The following is an 18,717-nucleotide window of genomic DNA, read 5'->3' as shown; positions in this document are numbered from 1 at the left end:
CTGCTGCTGTCATTCCATTTTTGTTCTCTGTTCCACAGTGGGTAAGTTTAATCTCTGCTTGTCTTTTTTTAATATGACAACAACCCTGTATTACCTGCCATCCAACATGCTTGCATTTGAGGGAACAAGCTTTGGTTAGCCTTTACTCATTCTTCCAATTCTACTTTGTATTGTATAATTTGGGGAGTGTGAGATTCTGATTTCCTTCTTTCTTTCCTTCTTCCTTTCTTTCTTTCTTTCTTTCTTTTTTTGCTGGGATCCGAAGAGATTCTGATTTCTGTAATAGAAAATAAGCCATCCTGCATGTGTAGTGTCTGGTGGCCTAATGGCTCAGTTCTCCAAATTAAGGCAACCATGACAACTTAACCTTATTTGTGAAATTTTTTAAGTCAGCATTTAAAATGTTTGAGTAGTGTATGTGCACTCACTGGTGATAGCACTCGTGGAAGCTGGACAGTTGGGGTGGGAAGGGGTTGCCTTGTACCATATGGATCTCAAGAATTGAACTCTGCTCATCAGGCTTGGTAGTAGGTACCTTTTACTCCTGGGCCATCTTGCTGGCCTCTTCTACTTTTGAACTTCACAGATTCTATTTCTACCACTAATCCTTTTAAAACTAAAGAGCTAGGTTTAATAAGTACAAGAGGACATAGTTCTGAGATCCCAGTTGTATTTTTAGATTTGAAATATACCTCCAGCACTCATGTGTTGAAGATGTGGTCCCCAGCACAGCTCTCTGATAGAGGCTGGAGGTGGTTCTTGAACATGAGGGAGAAACAGCTCTTGGTAGAGTCCTGGTGTAAGAGGCTTATGAAGAGCTGTCACTATGGACATGGCCTTGAGAATATGTTTTGTCTCTGGCTTCCTCTAAGCCCTCTGCTTCCCTGCAGCTTCCAGGTGAGTAGCTTTGCTTAAGCACAAGCTCTATTCTGTGTCCTCTGCCTCACCATGTGCCCAGAAACTGAGTCAGTTAATAGGAGATCAAAACTGTGAGCCATGGTCAACTTTCTCTCCTTAAAGTTTACTTTGGTTCTTTGTCATAGCAATGGACACGCCAGAATTATGTACAAATTTTTATTTTGATAAGTGCAATAAAAAAATTCTTGATCTGAAAAAACAACAAAAAGGCCAGTCTCTAAGGGCAACGAAAACAATGGGGTCAGGGGCAGCTGCTCATGGTTGCCAGCAACAGGGTAGCGCTGCCTTGTAACCCAAAATTGTCTGCGTTTTGTGTCATCAGGGCTTGGTGGCAGCCCAGTGAGACCATCTTAGTTCTAGGGAGTCATCAAGCTGCCACAGCAACATTAGGAGCACAAAAAATAGCACCAGAATGGCGCCTACAGTGCACAACAGGTGGGTCTGCAGGGTGACGGAAACTCAGGTCTCTAATGGCACTGCACAGTATTCTGGGCAGCTACAAAGTATGCGATGCTCTTTGAAATAGTTCCAGCCAAATTGAGGTTGAAAATCTTGAAAGTCACTGTTAAGAAAGAGGGACTTGTAATATCCATTATCAACCCCCATGGCCTTTCAAGAAGAGCCACAAGGACAGTACTCCTGAGCCAGAAGTTGGGGGAGGATGACCCTGGCCCTGGGAACACCACAACTGGGATGGTGAGGAGCTACAGAAGGTCTTGGTAGAGAAAAGGACTAAGCTGTTGGAAGAGACAGACCAAAAGTTAGGCATCAGCACACTGATGTATGGTGCTTATACATCACTTCAGTGAGTGCCTCACTGAGAAGTATGCCATTAATTCTAAGGAGAGACTGACCTTTACCTTTCAGGACAAAAGGAATATTGCAAAAAGAGGAGAATGTGCTGCTGGTGAATGTGAACCTGGTGCATAAAAAGTTGGCCAAGAAGAATGAAACTGTGCCCTAACAGCTGCCTTATGCAGGTGGTCTTGGCACAGCAAAAGCTTTGCTATTTGTTAGCTAAATAAGATGGGGAATTGGAGGAACTGACTAGACACCTTCCATGGAACTAGGGTGACCACCAATGGCCTCATTAATGAGAACTAGCAGAAAACTGGGTCATTCTGCAACTAAAAGTTCAGCAGGGCCTCAGCTCACCTAAGTATTTCACACTTGAGGTGGTGGTGCTAGATGCCATACAGCCTCCTGAGCATTAGATTCAAGAAAGGGACTTAGATTTCATAGTGCTGGGCAAAGGTCAGCACCAACTACCCAGAGTGGGGAGATGGTCCTGGAAAAGAGGAGCCATCATCTTCAGCTTGCATCCACACTAGATGATACTGGAGTGAAGAACATGGACACCAGCAAGAATAACAGTAGGGAGCTTTGCTATCAGGAGTCCCAGAGCACAGAAGGACAAGCTGCAAAGGCTGGTGGTGGGGTAGCTCAGGGGACATTGGTTGTGGGACCTGCACTGACTACAGCTTATAAGAACGGTGAGAAAGATGGCAGAGATTGTGAAGCAGATGGATCATTCTGAGAAGGGTCCTGGTAGAGTTCTACACTTCATGAGGAGTTCCTATAACCTGTCTGGCAACCTGGAGGTGGTGTTGCCACAGCAAAAGCACCTCCTGGACTTTGAAGGGCATAGGCAAGGTGAAGGTAGAACCATGGATAAAGGCTTATCTGAAGAAGATGAGCTCCAGCTGTACACCTGTACACTGTGACTTTCCTTAAAAGGCATGAGGCCTGTGCATTGTGCTCAGTGGTTGTACCGAGAGCATGATATTAGCCACCTCCTTTCTGATTCCCTCCCACCCTTAATGTTAAATAAAGTTCCCTCCTTATTTAATAAAAAAGCAGGTAAAAATAAATATTTACAAATTATTATAGAAATAATACAAAAGAGGCTGAAATTGCCAATGAGGAAAAACCAAAATGAGTCTAATTGTATAAAGGCTTTTCCCTTGCAAGAAACAGGGATATAGCTGTAGACCCAGTTTAGTTTTGCTGCTGAAAACTTATAAAATAAATTAGGAAATCCAGTCGAGGTCAAATGTTGTAAGCTCACTACTGTACCTGCATCTTTAATCTGAGGAGAGTTGACCATAGTGCAAGGCAGAAGAGCTGGGTGGTAGACAACCAGTTTTTCATCCTAGTCCATTGTCCTGTAACCTTCAAGTAAAAGCTGAAGAAAAACAAGCCCTTAGTCTGAGCCCTGAAGTTTGCTGACTGGATTGTCTTCATTGTAGTGCTCAAATAGTTCACTTCTTAACAGAAGGACCCAGAACAACTGCCCTTGACAAATGGCTGCTGCTTCCAGCCACCATGAGTTGGGCTTCACACCAGCCAGCAGATTTACTAGAAACTTGAGGTTTGTGTGCTGTGGCAACTGTTAGCTACACCTGGAAAAACCCTTTTGTTCCTAAGAGGAAGGGCAATACAAGGGATTACCCATCCATGGTTTGGAGTGCACTTCATTCCTTTGTGGGAAGCACCTGTGTACACTGCTCTCCAACTCTGTTGGTTCTGAGGGGTTAGCTGGCCCCCCTGAGAACAAATGCTTGGAAAAATTATACCCCTAAAGTCAAAGGCTTAGTCATGTTCCCAGGTTTCAAATCCAAAGCAGAGTCTGTTCTTGACTTCAAAACAGTATAAAAGCTTCTCATCATTATTCAAAAGAAACAGGAAAATCAAGCAGCCATGAGGGTGTAAGAGGACCGAAGACTGTTGGACCAGTTCCAGCTCCTAGTCTGGTTTCTGGACTGAAGCAGCAAATGGAGGAGCATCTACTACCTAGCCGTAGAATTCCTTGGAGAAGCCACTGAGAATGGATGCTCTCAAAGGCGACCAACTTGGATACGAAGGTTCATTTGGGCAACTCCAGAAAGCTTTCCACTGGGGACGATTGGAGAAAGTCACACATGCTAAGCAGCTGCCAAGGTCCTGACCAGTCCTGAGACAGTGTGGTCAGAGGCTGTTGTTACTTCCATGCATATAGGGAACAGTCTTGTAAGAGTCCATTCTCTACCATGTTCACATGGGAATTTACCCAGGAAAATGAAGAAAGAGGTAACTGCTGCTCTCCTCACTAGAAAACAACAACTAAGAATGACGTGGCTCTGAAAAAAATGAAATAGGGAGCAGGATGTCTAGCCTCGGATGAGAGCTGAATGTGAGAGTCATTCAGGTATGAATGAGCTAGAATAACTGAAGACTTCTTGTCTGAATCCACTGGGGTTGAGTCTTCCTGGTAGAAGGCTAAAACATTCGATCTGCCCAGCAAGTTCTCTTGACAATTTTGGGAATTTTGTAAAAGACCAAGCAGTTTTCAGTTGGAACACATTCAATCCAAGGCATCCACGGTTTTTAGCACCATGACAATCTTTGATCCTCCTGTCAAACTATTTTTGTATGAGACAGTCAGGATCTTATGCAGTCCAGCCTAACCTTAAACCTCTGATCTCTTTCTTCTTCTAAGTGCTTGGATTACAAATGTGCACCAGAACAACTGGCCACCTTTGTTTTGGTGCATTACAAACTTTCCTTTGTAATGTGCACCCAAAACAAAACAAAAAGACCCCACCAAACTCATTACTCCTGGTAACTTAGCTCATCCCTGGGATGTTTTGATGTGGAGTGGAATATATTAATTACATAAAGCACCATTTCTTAGACCCTGTTTTTTGACCAGAAGTCAGGCTTCCCGGCCTCATTATCTCAGGCACAATCTTAATGCATTGATGGCTAATTGGAGGTTAGGGAAATGGGATAGTAGCGGGCCAGACTTGACGGGAACGTCTCATATACCTCACCATGTTCAGCTGGGCTAGGAGGACACTTTCTATGAGCTGTCATGCTTGCTTCTGTACCAGAAGTTGACACAGGATGGAATTTAGCACTTAGCACACTTTAGCACACTTCTGGGTTCTCTATAGTTCCCAGACGGAAGTAAATTCATTTCTCAGAGTTCACTACCTGTGCAAGGGCAGGCAGACAAGCAGCCTAGAAACATACAAGTCCATCTGCCATGAGCCTAAAGAATCAGTGCCATGCTTCCACTGAGCAGAGCTACCCAGGCCACACCACAGTCACTATTATTTGCATTTCAGATTGCTCCTTTCAGCCATGAAACTAGAACACAACACGCCCTCCTCCCTCCCACCCCATCTTTTCCATTCCCTCCCTTACCCATTGCACATTTCCCACTTTACTTGGAGGCTATATCACACCTCAGCAAAAGCCAAGCTATACTGTTCTGGCTTCTTCCCACACCTCCGGGCAATGATGGCCAGATACAGCATGAGGAGGGCCACCCAGTAACAGCCATACAAGATGGCCCCAGAGACTAGGAAGGCTAGCTCAGTTTCACTGAACAGGTCCTGGCAATAAGCTGTGTAGGCTAACCCCCCTAGAAGAACTGCCACCCAAATGGACACAGGGATTAGGCCAATGAAGTTCACTACAATGGTTTTCCTGCCAGAAGTGCCCCAGCCAGACTTGTTGATGGTAGCAATAGCAAAGATCTTGGCTGGCAGGAGGCTGGACATATAGAGAAGGGAGTAGAGGGACATGAAGATCATCTCTGCATTGCCTCGAAGGAAGCAAGCATAGGTAGCCTTGATAATGCCCACCAGCTGCACCGTTAGCAGGAAGAGGAGAATGTTCCAGATTCGGCCACGGTAGAAAAGTTGTATGACTGTAGCAATAAGGAAGAATGGGAAAAAGCCTGTGACCACTGATTCATACGTCATCCAGAGGTGGTGCTTATGGAACCACAGAGAATTGTAGAGCCATTCCCGAAAGTAAGATTTGCTCCAGCGGGTTTGCTGATTGAGCCATCGAAGGTACTTAGTGGGGGTCTCTGTGAGGCACTTCGAGCGTGCTGTATACTTAGTCCGGTAGCCAAGACTCAGGACTCGGTTGGTAAGGTGACGATCATCCCCAAAGCTGCACTTGCTGCCTAGGAACTTCTGATGGTACCAGTCTTCCAGGAACTGCTGAAGGAGGCTGTTGCGGTACATACCCAAAGGCCCACTAATACATTGCACACAGCCAAAGTAGGACTGACAGGCCCGCTCCACGTTGAAGGCCATCCAGTACCTCACACTGCTCAGAAAGGAGATCCATGAATCATATTTGTTGAGGATCTGTAAGGGAACAGAGATGCTGTGTACATCTGAGGCCTTTCCAGCTTGAGTTTCATAGGGTGCTGCTCAAATTCCTGGTCATTAGCTCTAGATGCAGGAATCTGAAGCTTAGGGTGGCCATTTAAAACTTCATTCTCCAGCACCAGCCCCACCTTTTACATCAGCACCTGCACTGAGTCCCAGTTAAGACATTCCTGTGATGGGTGCCTTGTCTTAGGAGAGCCATTGGTCTTCAGAGCCTTGTCTTAGGAAAGCCTGTTGGAGGACATGACATTGCCTGCAGTGTCCTCTGACAAAGACCTGGGTCTGTATGCTTAATATACTGCCTACAGCTCATTAGCCTGACCTCCCTAGAGCATGGGCTTTTCAAGGAACTAACTTGGGAGCTTCCTGTTATACAGTCAACTCAAAAGGAAGTACTTTGTGAGGCCTATAGTGGCCAAATCTTGTATCCCTCCAAATCCATGGGCTTTCAAAACAATTAAAAAAAAACAAACAAACAAACAAAACTTACTTTGTGTGTGGTATTGCCTGCATGTATGTCTGTATGTCACTGGTACCCATGCCAATGGAGGCCAGAAGAGGGCGTCAGGTCCCCTAGAGTTGCAGTTATGGCAGATTGAGTGCTACCATATGGATGGTGAGGATTGAACCTGGGCCATCTGCAAGAGCAGCAGTGATCTTAACAGCTGAGCCATCTTTCCAGCCCACTCTTCAAATTTTCTACCTCTCCCCTCCCCTTACATTCATGAAGATCAAGAACTGAGTTGGGCAGTCAGTGAAGTGAATCTCTTGAAGACCAGAGAAACTATTAGGGAAAGTGCTTCCCAGGTACTAGTAAGTCAAGCGACTAATTTCCTAAGCATATCCCACTGGGTTTGGAAACAGAAAAGGCTAGCCCCAACCCTCAGGAACCCTTGGTTACTTCTTACTTGGACATCTCCTCCAACACCTCCTACTTGGGGATCTTCTTCCAAGACTCGAAGCATCTCAATGGTGCAGGCTGGGTCCAGCACAGTGTCAGAGTCACACACCTGCAGGGGAATGCACTGTTAGCATCTCAGGCCTGTACATGTACTGCCCTGATTCAGGAAGCTGTACACTGCCTGAGGAGCCTGACCGCTCTCACATTCGCTTCCAGCAAACTACTCAGTGCCAGATAGAAATGGAAGGGAAAAAGAAGAGAAGTAAAGAAAAAGACTGTTGAGGGACCACAAGGCTAAGGAGAGAGCCCCAGCAGATGATGCCAGTCTACTGCGGAGGTGATCCAATAGTAGTTTGTTAGCAGCTTCTCATTTCAACCCCAGCCTCCAGGTGAACCAACAGCCTTGTGATAGGAAAGAGCCTACTTGCCCCAAAGTCCCTCCGTGAGACAAAACATTCTGTGCTTGGAATCTCAGCCAAGTCTCTCAAGCCAACAGCTCTGCTTGTCTGGCCTACTCTGAAAAGCCCAGAAACTGGCAGCCATTGACAACAAGCACACCTTGCATCAAGACAGCTCCTTCACTTGTGGTCTAAAATATCACTATTAGCTGCACCTGAACTCTGGGAACTCTTATGATGGTAACTGACTTCCTGTCCTCCCCCTTCTTTCTTTTTCCAGCTCTCCCCCGGCCCCCTCCACCTCTCTTGAGACAGGGCCTCTCTATGTAGTGCTGGGATCCTATGTAAACCAGGGTGACCTTGAACTCACAGATTTGTCTGCTTCTGCTTCCTGAGTGCTGTGATTAAAAATGTGAGCCACCATGACTAGCCTTTTCTGTTTGCCTTTTAAAGTTACTAATATGGCCCTGGCATACCATTCAATAGGAAATTGGTTTACTTAGCCCATGACTGGTCTCTATGGTCAGTGTTCTCAGAGCAGATGAACTTAAATCAACCTTGTGCTGTAAAAGCTTTTACTAAGCTTGCTGGCATAAGGTCCTCAACTAATTTCTCAGAACCTAAAGTAAATTTAAATGGGTCCTGGGTAATTGCCTATTAGCATACAAGAAGGTTGCTTCTGACATCCCAGTCTGGTTCTCTTCATGTTCAAAGACAGGGTGGTACAAAGAAGCAGCAGAAGGCTAAGTGGGAACTGTCATAGCCATCAGCAGTAGCTCTGCTTCCTCTGTCCTCCCCATCAGACTTCCTTCCATCCTACTGGAGCTGGGGAAGGTCCCAGGGAGCCGCCAGCCAGACAAGATACACACAGAAACCCCGCCTGGAAGAACCAAAATACAATAACCCACAAAACAAACGAAATGTGCCCCCAAACTAAATAGCAGTCAAAGATTGAACATGAAGACAGTCAGTGCATGTTGGCTACCAAAACAGCTGTTACTCTCTTAGATGTTTATGAACAAGTGGCAGAATCCTTGGGTAAGTGTGGAAGGCACAAGAGGCTGTGAGGGATTCTGGACCAGAACTTGAGCAACTGAGTTGTCTGTTTCTAGTTGGTACTGAAATGTATACTTTTAAATCTTTTTGTTACTTTTAGTCTGTTATTTGAAATTGTAAGGTATGTGAATCTTGCCACTCTAATAGAATTTCCAGGCTGGTGCCAATGACCACTTGATCAGGATCTGGGCAGGGTCTGTTTAGTCCTGTGCCAATACTGGAAAAAAGGAGTTGGTCATTCATATACCTGAGTCTCTCCAGCTGCCATGTCAGACATGAATTTAACACTAGGAAGAATGGGGACTTTGTAGTCCTAACTCTAAAAAAGTGGAGTGATTTTTAGCAGGATCCTTTTACTCATTATACTTATTTTTTTAAAAGATTTGTTAAAGAATATGTATGGGTGTTTCTCTATATGTAAGTCTGCATCACATGCATGCATTGCATCCAAAGGCCATAAAGATGGTGTCAGATAACCTAGACCTGACATTACAGAGGTTAGCTGCCATGTGGCTTCTAGAATTGGAAGGTCCACAAGAACAGCCATACTCTTAACTGTGGAGCCATTTTTCTAGTTCCCTCTTCAAACTTCTTTATGGTGTTTAGTCACCCTGTTGCCAGTAGTGAGACACAAGAATCAAGAGCAGGCCTTGGATAAGCAGCTGACATTCTGGTCTGCACTACTACTAGCTGTTTGACATTAGGCAAGTTATTCTCTAAATTTGTTTTACCTCATTTATGTGAACTTAGAGCAGCGCTTACCTGCAGAGCTATTGTTAAGGGTTAAAATGATGTTTGAAGCACACACCAGCAGTGCCTGGTACAGAGTCAGCGTTGTGTACCTCTTGTTGTTGTTAATTATGGCAAACCTGTTTAGAGGTCTGCTCAGTTATCAACAGAACCACAGACCAGATTTGGACGGTTCCAAGGTTTCTTAAGAACTATTACACCTTGTTTAGGGGAGAGGAGGGATAGCTACAACACCAAGACCTGCATCAGATTTAAAGTTGCTGGAGGACAGTATGCCTAGCTGGTCACGTGTGCCCATGTGCACACACTCTTAGGGAAGGCAGCCTTACCTGGATGTAGTCCACTGAGTTGCCAAGGGCCTTGAAGGCTGTGTACATGACCTCACGCTTGCCCCCCCACTTCTGCATGATGCATGAGAAGGTGCTGGCCCACACCACAGCTCGCACACGCTCCATGCCTTCCTGTAGGCTGGCCTCTGTCTCTCCTTCACCCGCCTCATGGAAATTGCTACGCCACACAAAGAAGCCAGCTTGCTCAGTGCCACCTAGCACCTCATGGAAGATGTCCAGCATGTAGGCATCTTCCTGGCGATTACCATCTACTACCATGACCACCTTAAGGTTTGGAAAGGCAATGCGCTGAGCTGAGCGAAGGCACTTGCGCAAGTACTCAGGGTCCTCTTGGTAGGCAGCAATGCAGAGTGCCACTGAACGCGGTCTCTGAGAGCAGTGCAGCTTCAGGGGGCGCCCTGCCCTGCGCATTCGACGGTGTTCCAGGAAGGCAAATAGGCTCTGGATGAGCAGATGTAGACCCAGGATAGCACCATAGAGGCCAAAGGACAGGTAGTGCTTTTCTGTGTGGATAAACTGGTAGCCTGTCACATAGGCCGCTAGGATGCCCCCCAGCACTATCAGGGCAAACAGACTGGTGCCCACCACACGCAGGGCTGTAGTCAGCTGCACCGGCATCTAAGAACAAGATAAAGAGATAATGGGTCAGGAGGGATAGCATTTCTTGTCAAAGGAGCTAAAGTATTCTCAAAATAGGTCCAGGACAAGAGAAATGACCCATTATTAAAAACCATTATCACTTACTGAACTTGACTAAGACCACTGGAAATTTACAACCTAAATTGCTGGGGTTTAAGTCCACCTTCTATCTGACCCACTCCCTTTTCAGCTATTTGACCTGTAGAATGAATGTGTTATACAACTAACCTCATAGCATGTTCCAGGAGCTATGACATGTAACAGGTGACATGTAGGAGAAGTAGATTAGTGTTGATCACAGACAAACCAAAGGCTAGGATAGTCTCCTGGGATATGGTAGACTGTGATCTGCCTGACCCAAAGCTTTTTGTTTTGTTTTGTTTTTTGGGTTTTTTGTTTTTGTTTTTGTTTTTTGTTTTTTTCAAGACAGGGTTTCTCTGTATATCTCTGGATGTCCTGGAACTCACTCTGTAGACCAGGCTGGCCTCGAACTCAGAAATCCGCCTGCCTCTGCCTCCCAAGTGCTGGGATTAAAGGCATGCGCCACCAACCCACCCCACCCCACCCCCGCCTGACCCAAAGCTCTTAATACATAAGCTTCAGTGGGTACACCGGGCATAGAGGAGACAGCTCTACAGGCACGTGGGAGAAGATGGGTCAGGGGGCAGCCCAAGGCCTACAGCTACCACCTCTAAGTGTTAAGTGTACTCTGGGAGGGAACCATTCCCAGCATAGCAAAACGCCCATGGAGAATACAGGGGCAGGGGACATAAAAGGGGTGTGAGGCAGACAGACACAAATCATTTCCCTGTCCCATCCCTCCATAAGACACTGCTGAGGGTTGCCTTTCACTGTTTTCTTTACTTGAGAGGCAGGAGAAAAGGCCAAGAGATAGAAGAGGGGAGTTGAGGTGTGGACAGCCCTCCTGCTAGCCCAGCACTGAACCATAGGGAACTGCTGCAAGCACTGCGGAGATGGCTGCTGGGGAGCTCCACCCACGTGGTCCTAGTGCCCTGGTATGCTCACCCGCATGTTTCCTGCCCAGCCACTCAAACAATGTAGGTTCCCATTTGTAACTAAGTTGGGGTTCCTAGCCCCCACACTGTTGGGAACATTTGTGCATTAATGAGAGGAGTCCAGGACTTGGCATGGGAGACCAAGGTTTGGACAAGCTCCATTGCCTCCTGGCTATCTGACCTTGCCCAAAGACTTACAGTCCCTGTCTCTAAGAAGGATGCTAATGGCTCTTTGCTTCTTAGATCTCAAGTAATTCCCCTGAAAATAGATGCACATTAGCCCTCAAAGTCTTCCCAGGTGGGAGAGTTTATGAAGCAGAAGGGAAGGAGAAGCTGCCCTCCATACCTGTCTCTTTGCTACCTGTCCCTACTGGAGAATCCTTGTCTCAGACAATGACCTCTCACTTCGAAACCTGCTTCAATCCTGGTCTCCTTGAAACCAGGCCCCATCCCAATAGGAACAGACTTTGCTGCCAGGGACACCCCTCATATAGGATGGGTGAGGAACAGTCACTGCTTAAATCCGCAAAAGCATTCTTCCAGCAATGTAGATTGTAAAGAGCTCTTGGCAGCTTGGCCTCTCCAGGAAGCATGTCCTCTGGGCGGTCTGCCCCACCAGCCCCGGGAGCCGCCACATGCTTCCTCTGTAGGACTCCCAGCCCTCCCTGCGCACACCCAGCTCAGGGAGCCCCAAGTGTTCGTCCCCTGCCCGGTCTCCCCCTAGAGCTGATACATAGGGGACGCTGCGGGCCCTTCTGCCCGCCTCGTTCTGGGAAGGGACAGTAGGTGCTGTGGCTAACCCAGCAACCTGCGCCCTGGCGCCCCGCCTCGGTGCAGTTCCAGAGGCTGTCCGGTCAGGTCCAAGGCAGCTAAGGAAGCTCTCGCCACGCTCCTCACCGGGCTTGAGCTTCACCCCGCTGGCTAAGGCCACACAGCCACACCCACGTGCCGGTTTCCCACGACTCAGCTGGAAAGGAACGGAAAAGCCAAGAAACCACTGCCAGCCCTACTCTACTCATCTTCTCAGGGCCCCAGGTACCTTGGCGAAAGAGTGCCTGCAAACAAAGGCGGCATCCCTGCAGTTGCCACCCCCCTCCATCCGGGGGCCGGACCCCCTCCCCCTCAGGAATTAAGAAGCACTACCTTTGTACCCACCTCCCTATAGAAGACCCAACAAGGTTTTGCAGCCGGATATTCTATGTACAATCAGGCTCTGGCACGGGCGCTTGTTGAGGTCCTCTGCTCAGAGAGGGGACTGTATTCCCCCAAGCCCGTTAACCAGAGTATGATCTTAAATCCTGGGCCGCTTCCTCCATCCTCTCAGAAGAGATCCAAGAAATCTCGGCCCAGGCTAGCTACGGCGCACTCGCATTCAAGGGCACGAGGGTGGGGGTGCTTTACAGGATAGATGTCCCGTACAACGAAAAGAAATAAAAACCTCCAGGCAAGGATGCACATCTCCCTACCCAGCAGTGAAACTTTGAGGGGCTGCAAGGTTCGCAGCAACTCTCCCGCTGACAGGTGCGCCCTGCAGCCGGGCCCACGCACAGCAGTACAGAAACTTGCACTAGCGGCTGGAGCTCCTCCAATCTCTCCTAGGTACCCTGGACCGCTCTGAGCCGGCAAGGAGGAGGATCTCATCTCACAGGCCTGTGCTGCAGGGACCAGATCGTTGGAGATCTTAGTGTCCCCGCAGGTGCCCGGGTGTGAGTTGGGGGGAGGGGCACTCTAGCCTCGCTCCCCGCACAGCCTTCCCCACCTAATTCATTCACAAAACAAGAGCCGCAAGGGAGGAAGGGAAGAGAGGCTGCGGGAGCCCAGGATGTTGGAAGAAAGGGAGGAGGGATGGGTAGGGAACGTGGTGCAATCGACTGCCGCCGGGAAGCATTGAGCTGCCGTAGCCCTGGCTACCCGGAGCCCCAAGGGTCCCCAGGTCGCGGTAAAAGGCGCCCGCCCCTTGGATGCGCTCACCGTGCCGCCGGCTGCCCGCGCTCCGGTGCTCAGCAGGCCCGCGGCGGCTCCATGCCCCTCCTCCGGCTCCCGCCGCGGTGCGCTGCCTCCACGGTGCCGCCGGGCGCTCCGACTGAGGATCGCCTTGCCCAGCCGAGCCGCCTTAAGTATCGCGCGCGACCCGCCAGGAAAGGCGCCCTCCTCCGGCACCAGGGCAGTGAAAGTTGGCAAGAGTGGGAGGGCTCCTGGAGCCCGCGGGAGCTCCCGGTTCCTGGCTACCGGCTGGCGCTCAGCAGACCCCGGGTCTGTCGCGGACCTAGTCCTTCGGTCTTGAGAGTCTCAGCCTCTGCGCCCTCTAGGAAACTAGGGACCCCCAGTGCCTCCCAAGGCTCAGCTGCTCCGCGCCGACCTCTGTCTGGGCCAGCAGCCTTGGAAAGGCGGTCATTGTCCCCAGCCTAGAACCTGAAGCGTCGTTAACTTTCCGGATGGCCGGTGGGGACCTCCAAAATCGTTTTTGTCCATCCCCGCCCCCACGCCCCGCTCCCGAAACCTGGAAACCTACTCACCCTGCAAGCGGGCTACCCCAGACAATCTTCTGAACGCCAAGGGTGGCTCGCTATGTGAGGGGGCTCCCTAAAAACCTTCCCGGTGGCAAGAGAGAGGGGCAGAAGAGAAAAACTGTCAAATAGAAGGAGGCTGGTCAAAGAAGGTGTTAACTATTGTGACAAGCTGAGCTTTGAATTCCGCAGCGGGGCGCTGATGACTTTAAGTCTGTTTGCAAAAGCTGCAGATTGGTCTAGCAGGAATCCTGGAGGTTCCGGTCTTAAAGCCCCAGCCCTTATTCCTCCCCACCTTCACACCTTTATTTCCCGCATCCCGATCTCTTACGTTCCCATCCAGCATCCTCGCTGGCAGTTCCCTGGTCCCTGGAAGCTGGTGTAGTCTCCGGTGAGGTGAGATGGAGAGGGGTTTCAGGGGAGGAAAGTGTTAGTTCGAGGTAGAAACTCCAGAACCAGCTGGAGATCTCGAGGTTCTCAGAAAAACTTGAAATTGTTAAAGACTGGTTTTAAAAATGAATTTATGTGTCCTCCAAGCATTGTCAGAGATAACTTTGCCAGCCAAAACAATTTAATAGGCATGTGAGCTGCTTCATTCTGGAAACCATCCCTCTCAGACATGCCCACAGGCCCTCTGTCACTTAGCCACTGAATTCACTCTACAACCACAGGGACGACTGCTCCTCCCACTCCCACCCTGACAGACAAAATCAAAACCTTTCACCCTGCTTCAGGGGAAACATCACTCCATGGGCTAAAGAGCTAGGCAGTGAGTTTGTTTTGTTATTTCAGACAGTCTCTAGCCCAGGATAGACCTTTGAACTTCCTATGTAGCCAAGGATGACCTTGAACTTTTTTTTTTAATTTATTTATTATATATAAGTACACTGTAGCTTTCTTCAGACACACCAGAAGAGGGCATCAGATCCCATTACAGATGGTTGTGAGCCACCATGTGGTTGCTGGGATTTGAACTCAAGACCTGTGAAAGAGCAGCCAGTGCTCTTAACCGCTGAGCCGTCTCTCCGGCCCCCAACCTTGAACTTCTTATCCTCTTTCCTTTAACTCAGAGAAGAAAGATGAGGGCTATCACACCCAGTTTGTTCACTGATGGGGACTGAATCCTGGGTCCTGTGCATGCTTTGTAAAAGTTGTACGCCCAGCTCCAAAGAGTGTGCTCTTAAAGGCTGTTGAGATGGCTCACTGAGTAATGACACTTTGGACCAAACCTGAGTTCCAATCTCTGGGACTCATATGTGGAAAGAAGAGAGCCAACTAGCACAACTGGTCCTTCACAGACCTCTACACAAATGATAGCACATATAAACATAGATGAGATATAGAAATAAAGACTAACATGAGGCCCGTGTTGGCATGTGTGCTGAGCTCCCAGTGGTTGGAGGGGCCCTGCTATTGCCAGCAATAGATACTCAGAGAAGTAGTGTCTTGGTAAAGAGGGTTGCTCAGAAGTCTGTCAGCTTGTTTTGCTACGGGCTGTGACAGTAAACCTCAATGTCCCCATATTAGAAGTGAGGTTAGAGGACAGTTCCAAGATTTGCAGAGTCCTTGAGTACACAACAAGCCACAGTCAATGGATGGCTTCATCGGCCTATCCGGCTAGACTGTTCAGTTACAAGCAGTTTCTAATTGATGTTTAGATAAGGAGTATCTTGTCTCGATGTCATTACAGATCCTAGGAGCCCAGGGGCACTCATGCCATGCCCAGAGACATTCAAGTCTGAAGAAGCCAGGGGCTTGGGGATCCTTTTGTTCTTCCCTCCTCCCTCCCAGAGTTGCAATGTGCAACATTTTAGATCAAGGAAAACAAGCTGAGAGTGGGCCTAGGCAAAATTAGGTGCACTGGCCCCATGGAGAGAAGATGTCCCACACAGAGGTTCACTCTGCTGTGATGGGAGGGTCCAACTTAGCTGCTTGGAGAAGCCAGAAATCTAGTCTTGTATGTGAAATCTCTTTATTTTTAAGTGCTAACAGCTAGTTTGGATGTCCGACACAAACATTCCAAAGTCGGGCAAAATGCATCAGTCATTGTCTGCCAATTAGCTGCTTGTGAATTGACCTGTTTAGAGGCTCAGGGAATAGGGTCGCCATTTTGAAACCGTCCAGTTATGTCCCCAGGATGGCTTCTCTGGGTTTACATTCCCTTTCCTGCAGTTGCTCCAGGGCCAGCTTGTGTGTGTTAGTTTCTAAGGCTCTAACTATGACCCATAGGCTTCTTACCACTCTGCTGGCTCTAGGGTGGGGCTGGTTCAGCAAGTCCTTGCCAGCCAATTAAGACCTTCCAGGACAGTCAGCACTCTGCCTATACCAATGGACTTTGCTCCATTCTAAGTAACTCTGATGTTCAGGACCACGACTGATATGATTGGGAAAATAAAAACTGTCTTTACCGTTTTTGCTTTTGTTTTTGTTTTGTAAAGGCTGACTTTGCAGTCATTAGCATCCAGTTTGAGGGTCCCTATTTGCATTATCCCTTCACTGGAAGGTGGTACAGGGGCTGCTACATTAATGCCCGGAGTTTATCTCTGAGTACTAGGGATGTAGAAATAGGGTTAATTCTACATTCGTGATTGAATCTTTCTTTCCTCATCCTGCCTCCTATTTTTGAGGCCAGGTGTATTTATTATGTGTAGCCCAAGTTCCCCCAAACTCTTAGTAATACTTCTGCTTCAGCTTCCAGAGCACTGAGGTGGCGGGCATGTGATGGGGAGATCTAACTGGAAGCAGTCAGGGACATCAGAAGAGAGGTCTCTGTTAGCTAGAATGAACTGGACAGAGGTCCATGGAGAACACTCTAGATAGGAAGACAAGCTGCCAGGAATGGGCTGTATGTGTGCAGAATGGCAAAGGGAGGCCTGGGTGAGACAAGACATTTATCCCATATCCCATGTGACTACTGATGGAGTCTGGCTGCTCTGAAAAGAATGTGGCTAGGGACACACTGTGTGTGACTTTAACATACCAAGCAATGATTCTGGAGTTGTTTGGTATTCTACAAGCACTGCCAAAGGGGAGACTGAGACATGGGTAACATTTATCGCTAAGGATGAGAACCAGGCCTAAGAGATCTGAGAGGTGAATAAGCCAGCAGAGAGCTGAGAGGCTCAGTGATGAGAACCATGGGTGCTGCTTTCAGAAGAGGACAGTGTCACCCACGGTGGGCCCAGCTGATGACAGGATGAAGAATATTTAAAAAGAGATAGATTTTCTCCGTGCTGAGGCAGGCTTGGGCAGGCTGAGACAGAAGGATTACTTGACACACCTTTAACCTCAGCACTCAGGAGGTAGACACAAGCAGATTTGTGTGAATTTGAGGCTTGCCTGGTCTACATAAAGAGTTCCAGAGTAGCCAGGGCTAGAGATACCCCTTCTCAAAAAGAAGAAGAAGAAGAAGAAGAAGAGAAGGAGGAGGAGGAGGAGGAGGAGGAGGAGGAGGAGGAGGAGGAGGAAAGGAAGGAAGGAAGGAAGGAAGGAAGGAAGGAAGGAAGGAAGGAAGAAAAAGAAAGGAAAGGAAAGGACAAGCTTGGGGACACAGTAAGTCTCCCATCTATCTCCAACCAATCAAATAGTGGCAGTATGCTTTGTTTCCTCTACTAGCTAAGCAGGGCTCTCCTTCTCTTGAGGCAGCATAAGTTACAATTTGACTTAGCACATAATTCAGAGTGGAGAGTGTGTGCCTTGAGTACAGCAAGGTGGCTACTACCTGACAAAGCTGTGGTTTTTGTAGCTAGCTCCTCTGAGAGACACCTTGCCTGGCTACAGCTGCAACTCCTGCTTTTGATAGGGAATTGCATTTATTTTAAACTAAGCTCTCTCGGCGGCCAGGCTCTTTCATGCAGCCTTGAAGATCAGGATTAGGTCATACCAGACTGACAAAAGGCTTTGTGCAGCCATCTTTCCCTTCTGTCCTTTTCCAGAAGGCATACCATGGCTCAAGGGGATCAGAGGACCACTTGTGAGAGTCAGTTTTCTCCTTCTACCATGTGGGTCCCTAGAGTCAAAGTGAGGTCTGCTGAGTCTATCGAAAGCACCCTTTACCTGTTGAAATGTCTCACAGGCCCAACAAGTTATTTCTAAATGGTTAAAATTCTGAGTTCAAAGACATCTCTTCTATGCTGGAACCAGGTGGATGAGAAAGGTTTCAAAACTTCAGTCAGCAATGAAAGCAGAGAAAGCATTGGGGTCCGGAGCACGGAGCCTGGAGTTGCGTATATAGCAGCAGAAACCCTAGGTGGTTGGAAATCTCCCCACTGTTCTTTGAGGGAGTTGGCAGGGGAGGGGCACGTGCCGAGCTGTGCCAGCTCTTCAGGCACCTGTGCCACAAAAGGACACAGGGCTGCCTGGTACACACCAGCTGCTCAGAGCCCCCGTGTCCCTCCCTGCACAATTTCATAGGGATCCTGGATAAGGGATGGGCAGTGTCTTAGTTAGAGTTTCTATTTCTGTGATAAAATACCATGAACAAAAGCAACTTGGGGAGAAAAAGCTTTAGTTCAGCTTACCACTCTCAGGACACGCTCCATCACTGGCTTGCTCCTCACAGCTTGCTCATGTTACTTTCTTATAGACACCAGCATCACTTGCCACCCATCGGGCTTACCTACAGGCCATCTGAGAGGCACTGCCTTGACTGGGTGGCTCTTCCCAGACAGCTTGTGTCAAGTTGACAAAACAGCAACCATCAGGACAGAGCATGCTGAACAGAGGCTCCAGGAGTCTCCCAGAAGGAAGCTTTCCCTAAAGAAAGTGTCTTTGTATGCAAGGGTCTCTCTCCTTTGGGGGTTAGAAGCCTACTCCATGTGGATAGCTGTGTGCAAAGTTCACACCCATGCATATATAACTTACTGTGACACCAAGTGGACATACACCCACACACTTTTTCAGGCCTTGATGGTACAACCCTGTGTGCACTCAGCTCTCAGATCATTTGATGCATGTTACTGGAGCACCACGCCCAAGTGTTTTGGTGGTGGTGGTTTTTGTTGTACCAGGG

General features: G+C 48.3%; 1 protein-coding gene across 6 annotated transcripts; it reads right to left on the bottom strand.

Moving 5' to 3' along the window:
• Positions 1-653: 653 nt before the first annotated feature.
• Has3 (hyaluronan synthase 3) lies at positions 654-13,887 on the bottom strand. Of its 6 annotated transcripts, none has more exons than XM_031341308.1 (4): positions 13,716-13,887; positions 9,524-10,162; positions 6,998-7,099; positions 654-6,065 (listed from the first exon to the last, which is right to left on the bottom strand). In XM_031341308.1, the coding sequence occupies exons 2-4, from the start codon at positions 10,160-10,162 to the stop codon at positions 5,142-5,144; spliced, it is 1,665 nt and encodes a 554-aa protein (XP_031197168.1). In that variant the 5' UTR covers positions 13,716-13,887; the 3' UTR covers positions 654-5,141. The 6 variants fall into 6 exon arrangements, with proteins under 6 accessions (XP_031197168.1, XP_031197167.1, XP_031197169.1 ...); XM_031341307.1 differs by lacking the exon at positions 13,716-13,887 and adding an exon at positions 13,171-13,672; XM_031341309.1 differs by lacking the exon at positions 13,716-13,887 and adding an exon at positions 12,239-12,281.
• Positions 13,888-18,717: the final 4,830 nt, after the last annotated feature.

Source organism: Mastomys coucha, unplaced genomic scaffold (assembly GCF_008632895.1).
Source record: "Mastomys coucha isolate ucsf_1 unplaced genomic scaffold, UCSF_Mcou_1 pScaffold22, whole genome shotgun sequence".
Taxonomy (NCBI): Eukaryota; Metazoa; Chordata; class Mammalia; order Rodentia; family Muridae; genus Mastomys; species Mastomys coucha.
The sequence above is the reverse complement of the archived record's forward strand: the minus strand, read 5'-3'. Positions and strand labels throughout refer to the sequence as shown.